At 39.7% G+C, this 5,690-nt stretch overlaps 1 protein-coding gene across 4 annotated transcripts; it reads right to left on the reverse strand.

The window, feature by feature from the left end:
* Positions 1–531: 531 nt before the first annotated feature.
* On the reverse strand, positions 532–5,542 carry LOC109543862. 4 transcript variants are annotated; one of them, XM_048667604.1, is made up of 3 exons: positions 5,406–5,542; positions 4,970–5,334; positions 532–4,109 (listed from the first exon to the last, which is right to left on the reverse strand). In XM_048667604.1, the coding sequence occupies exon 3, from the start codon at positions 2,485–2,487 to the stop codon at positions 1,135–1,137; it is 1,353 nt and encodes a 450-aa protein (XP_048523561.1). In that variant the 5' UTR covers positions 2,488–4,109; positions 4,970–5,334; positions 5,406–5,542; the 3' UTR covers positions 532–1,134. The 4 variants fall into 4 exon arrangements, with proteins under 4 accessions (XP_048523561.1, XP_048523560.1, XP_048523562.1 ...); XM_019913779.2 differs by having other exon boundaries at positions 3,533–4,109; positions 5,406–5,496; XM_048667603.1 differs by having other exon boundaries at positions 4,970–5,540.
* Between the last annotated feature and the right edge of the window lie 148 nt (positions 5,543–5,690).

A 5,690-nucleotide genomic window follows, 5' to 3' on the forward strand; every position in this document is an offset into this window, starting at 1 on the left:
TTTTGTCTTTTCCCGGTGCTGTGTTTTTGATATGTGATAGGGCTTCATCGTAAGTATAGTTTGGTGAGTTGTTAAAGTAGTTCAAGTACCAGTCAGTGATCCTGTTCCAGTTGTCATTGTTGAAGTTAGGGTTTGTCGATATGCTGAAGGCCTTTTGATAGTGTCGGGCGAATGCGTCAGCTTTCTCTTTGTCTGTGTAACGTTCTGTTCCGTTTTCGTCAATTGCGTCAGTAGTGTTAGTTTTATATTGCAAGTTTCTTAATTTTTCGCCAGTATGTTTTGCCTTTGTCCTTTTGTATTTCCGTACATGTTTCTAGCCATTACAAATGTCTTGCCGGTATTGTTCAATCAAAGTTTTAATGTTTTTGTTGAGTTGGTTCAGTGTCTTTTTTAGGTCATTATTTTGGGTGTATGTATATAGTCTGTACAGTTCTCTTTTATGTTTTATGAGTCTGAGTATGAATTTGGGTAGAGTGTGTCGGTAGAAAACATTTTTTACTTCCGGGCTAAATTTTCCTATGGCTAGTGAAAGTTTTTCTGGTATGGTTTCTAATGAAATGGGCTGTGCTTGCGATTGAATGTAGTCATGTATATGTTGTTTCACTTTGTATATGTCAGTCTTTGTTAGGTTTAACTTTTTCTCTATAGGAGGTGTACTGAAGGTAGGTTGCGTATGTTGTAAGTCTATGTTAAACGTAATAGCAAGGTGGTCGGATCCAAGTTCGTTGGTTAATTTTATGTCGTTGATGGTGTTTGTTAAGTTTCTTGTGTGCAGTAGAACGTCTGGTGTTGAATTTGGATTTCCGGTCATCAGAAAAGTTGGTGGGGTGTACCGTTTCATAGTCCGAATTTTGTAAAAATATTTGAAGCTGTTTCATTTTGTTTGAATTCAAATTAAAGTCGCCTATAATTATTGAATATTTATAGAGGCTTGCTTTGGTCAGTATGTTTTGCTCTAGGTTGGAGTGTGGGTGTATGTATGTCAGAAATATGTGTATCAGGTCGTTTAAGCTGTTAAGTCCGTTGACGTTCTCGTAAAGTAGTCTCATGTTGAAGGGTCTATGTTTGTAATTGTTTGTTTTAGTTGCTCTCTGGGTTCCGTATGGGAGCTGCTATTAGGGAGTAACATGTCAATCATAAGTATGTATATATGAGTGCCAAAAAAGACCACGAGGTGTCGATGTTGAAATCATCATCGAATTGCTTTCCCATTTCTTTGAGTAGCTCTTCCCTGTTGGTGTTAGTGGTTTTGTTCAGCTGGTGTTTGTATTTGTTAATAATATAATCGTGGGTCGTCGTAATAGGTGAATGGACCCTGCCTTGAGCGGTTATCAAAATCGACATCTCGGCTGCTCTTTTGTTGAGGCACTTTATTTTTACAGTAGGAATGCCTTCGATAGGAACAGTTGGCCTCTTAGGGCATCGCAGGCTCCATGCTGCATGGTCCTCAGCATTACATGCTGCACACTTAACTGGGAGAGGGGACTCACATGATATCGTTGGATGTGGTCCCTGACATCTGCCGCACTTGATGGTTTCCCTGCAGTCTTCTCTACGGTGGTTGAACAGGCCACACCGGCCACATGGAGCGGGAATGGGCGTTGGTGGTTTGCTCTCTGTTATTTTGAACACTCGTCCCAGGAAGTGGACGGAGCGCTCCCCCATTAGCCTCTCATAGGTGTTTACGTCTCCCGTTATGAGCCTCACCATCAGTGTAGGTCTATCTCGTTGACGTGAGATTATGCGTTTACAGAACCTGATGGTAAAGTTCTGTTCCCGGAGTTGCTGCAGGAACATCTCGTCTGAGATTTCCAGATCAACCCCGGTGGCCACCACCAAATAGGAAGGTGATATTGGTCGGTTGGTGACTTGGGGAGTTGTGGTGGTGTTGCTGTGGAGCATCTTGTAGGATGTTATGAGACCCCACTCAATCAACAGCTGAAGCGCTTGTGTTGTTTTGGTGTCATTTACCTTTTCCCATTCGGGGGCCAGCTGGATTCTGGATGTTGTAATTGGAGCTTCTACTGAGAGGGTGTGTATAGTAGTAGCGTTGGTGTTGTTGTGGTTGCAATGTTGGAGTTGATGTTGTTTTTGTTGTTGTTGCTCTTGTGGTGGCAAGAATAGCTGGTTTTTTGGCTGCTGGAGTTGGTGTTGCTGGTGAGGTGGTGTCAGACTTCGGTTTTCGACCTCTTTTTTGGATTTGGGTTTTAGAAAAAACCCTTTCTGAGGCCCGGACCAACTCAGACTTCTGTGAGCTCCCAGGGTCCATGTCTGTGGCCTGGGAAGAGCAGATTTGGTTTTCTCGCTGTTTACTCTGGCCGATAAGCGATTAAATTTTATACCGACAGACTTTTTTCGATTGGAATTCGTTCGATTGAAATTCGATATACGGATTTCCGCCGAGCACGTCCTACTCGCAGTAAAGCTATCGCAAGACTCTGTATTATTATTTATGCTCGAAGAAAGTATTGTTGATGCGCAATTCATTGAGTGAGCACAAGGTAAGCATGAGTTGTCCGTTATTATTTAGTGTATTTTCGTTAAACGTCTGCTTTATGCCGGGAATCAGTCGCCGAGGATTATTGTTGGTTGGCTGTGTGAAATAGATTCAATAATATCGTGCAGTTGATTAAAGAAGTCCTCTCTTACATTTTTAGGTTGATTATCTTCCGGTGCGTATATCTATATTATTGGTAGCTGTTGGTCTTCTGCGACTACTTTAACTGTCAATATTCGTGAGGGCATTCTTGGATGGTTTTTTAGTATTTGTTGTGAACCGCTATTGCTACATCCTCTTTTGCTCTTTCTTGTTTTTCTCCACCACTGTGGATTACAGTGTAGCCTTCATAATGCCTTGATCTTAGTTTCTTGTAGGGCACAAATATCAATATTATTATCTATTAACTCGCTTAGTGTTTCTTGATCTTTGCAATTGAATGTTTTCGCATTCCAGGATCCGAATCGTATAATAATTTTTTTCTTCCAGTTTGTTAACCTATGCTTTGGGTCGTCATCTTGTGATCAGTCCTAATCCGAAGCATGGTTGCGCTTCTATGAGCCTTCAGTACTTGTTACCTTAGGTAGGGTGCTAACCTGGCCTATGAATCCTCCTCTTTTATCCGGGTTTGGGACCGGCAACGTCATCCGCGAGCTACTCAGTTCACTCAAAGTTATTCATAAATAAATTGTAAGTTCAGTTGCGTGATGATAATATTGGACTAAGTGGTGAGATTCGTTCAAACTTTAAGAATTTTCCAAGAATGTCCACCGAAGATTTCGAGAATCTGATATGTCTTGTTGGTCCTGCAGTTGCCAAAAGACATACTTACTGCAGAAGTGTAACAGAAAGGTTAGCAATAACTTTAACCACAGCCCAATGTATCTTTCAAAAGTATCAAAGCAGTCACTATCTGTAATAATACCTGAAGTATGTGAAGCTTCAATTAACAGTATCAGTGGTTATGTAAACGTATACCTATGTAACTTTTGTAATTATTTTTTTATGGTAATACGCTCTAAAATAAACGCCATATTTACTGTATGAAACTAATTTTTAATACAAGAGTTATCATTAACGCATGCATACAAAACTAAAAAAAAATAAAAAAGGTATTCTTGTTCTTCCATTAAAAAGTTCAATTTCCTTCTCTTTCTTGGTCTGATTTATACTGAGACGTGTCGACGTTGAGTCGATTTAAGTGCGAGTGGTATTGTACTTGAGATGATGGTGGCTTACTGGGTTCACTATTATACTTCCCCATTTCAGCGTCATATAATAGATTGTGGATTAAATGTTCTACTGTGCACTGAGCATAAAGTGTGGGTAGACCCCTCAGTTTTTGAGCTACCAATTCACCCATTATGTCAAATTTATCTGGCTTATTTTGGGATTTTTCGTGCCGATCCTTTTGTAAGGGAGTCATTATGTTGTAGACTTCTTCATTCCTACGCTCTACATTTTGCGATATATCCTTCCGTTTAACAGCCTTGTTTATCTTAGCCTTTTCAGAAGTTTTCGAAAAATTGATTGTCGGTTTACTATCTCTTGATATATTCCCAGTGGCATCTGCTTCAGTTCCATCTAATGACGACTGTGATGAGTCAGATTCCTGAAAAAAAGTTCTAGTTAAATTGTATACAAATGTTTAAATTTGTTTTCTGACTCCTACAAATGAATCCGAATGGAAAAAGGTTAGTGACGATTATGAGAAGATTTGGAATTTTCCTCACTGCCTTGGTGTCATAAATGGCAAGCATGACTACATGCTTGCCATTCATGACATCGAAGCCCCCATACAAATGCAAGATATAACTTCATGTATGCAAGTGCGGGCGATCAAGGACGTACTTCAGATGGAGGAGTATTTAAGAGCACATCTTTTCATAAATTGATGGAGGAGTCTTCGTTCAATCACCCACAGAATTGTAACCTACTTGGTAGGCAATTGCCTGTCCCATATACGTTTGCAACGGATGATACCTTCCCCTTGACAACTGCTATAGTGAAACCATATAGTGGGCATCAGGAAAAACTCAAGAAATCGAGTGTTTAATTATCGGTTTAGCAGAGCCCGTAGGGTAGTTGAAAATGTTTTTGGTTTACTCGCAGCTATTTTTCGTGTTACGCGTAAACCATGGCCTTTGCAGCCAGAAAAGGCCGAGAAAATAGAATTAATATTGCTTCATAAATTCTTAAGAAGAACGAGATAACCAACCTGATACTGCGTTATTACCTCTTACAAACATTCCATGAAAAGCTATCTCTGAAAATTCTATCTATGGAAGCATGGGCCATCAGAGACGAATATGCTGAGTATATTATGACAAAGTTAGGTCAAGTACCATGGCAGTACAGTACTGTATGTTTACTTTTCTCCTTAAAATTTATAATTAAAATGTTTTTCATGTGGCTACTTACGACCGAGACTACAACTTTTGCTGATATAGGTATAATAAGTAATCTACTTACGTGTGTTTCTGTTGAAGATCCAGCTTGCAGGCTGTTTGGAGACTTATTTTTGTCTCTCAAAAAACCTAGCAGTTCATATCCAAACCATTTCGCAACAAAATGTTTACCTGCCCCCAATTTTCTCATATTCTTGTATTTTTTTCTTTCTCTCGTATACTGAGTGTTGATATTCTTTATTTTCTTTTTCACATCATCAATGGAGTCTATATTTAATGCTAAACAAATCTCCTTCAATGCATCGGCTCTCTTGTAATGATTTTTGTAGTGCTTATGTTTACTCTCCCATAATAATGGATGCTCTCTGTACAATTCTATTAATTTGCAAGTACTTTCTGTGCTCCACATTCTGCCCCCCGACATTTTTCCTACAAAAACTGTATTCCACTTCAACGGAACTAAATATGTGTGGTTTTCCACTGATTGATTGGTCTCCTACTTTTGTCAACACACACCGTGCACATTGCGCCCATACATAAAGACTGAAATAGATAGTCCTCTCTCCTTTACTAGACACGGGACAGTTATGCATCAGCGCCATCTATATGGTCGGAACAGCAAGCTTGTGACATCAAACTGCGCCGCCAACTACAACTACTCGTAAAATACGCAGACAAAGCAGAGACTCTCATAGATAAAGACGAGTATAGATTACCAACTCTCTCGCACAATGTGGAAACAATGTCTATCCTACCGCCATCTATTATGAACCTAGACACAACTG

The sequence above is a fragment of the Dendroctonus ponderosae genome, unplaced genomic scaffold (genome assembly GCF_020466585.1).
Source record: "Dendroctonus ponderosae isolate FM_Combo_2020 unplaced genomic scaffold, Dpon_F_20191213v2 Dpon_F_20191213_6, whole genome shotgun sequence".
In the NCBI taxonomy this organism is placed as follows: Eukaryota; Metazoa; Arthropoda; class Insecta; order Coleoptera; family Curculionidae; genus Dendroctonus; species Dendroctonus ponderosae.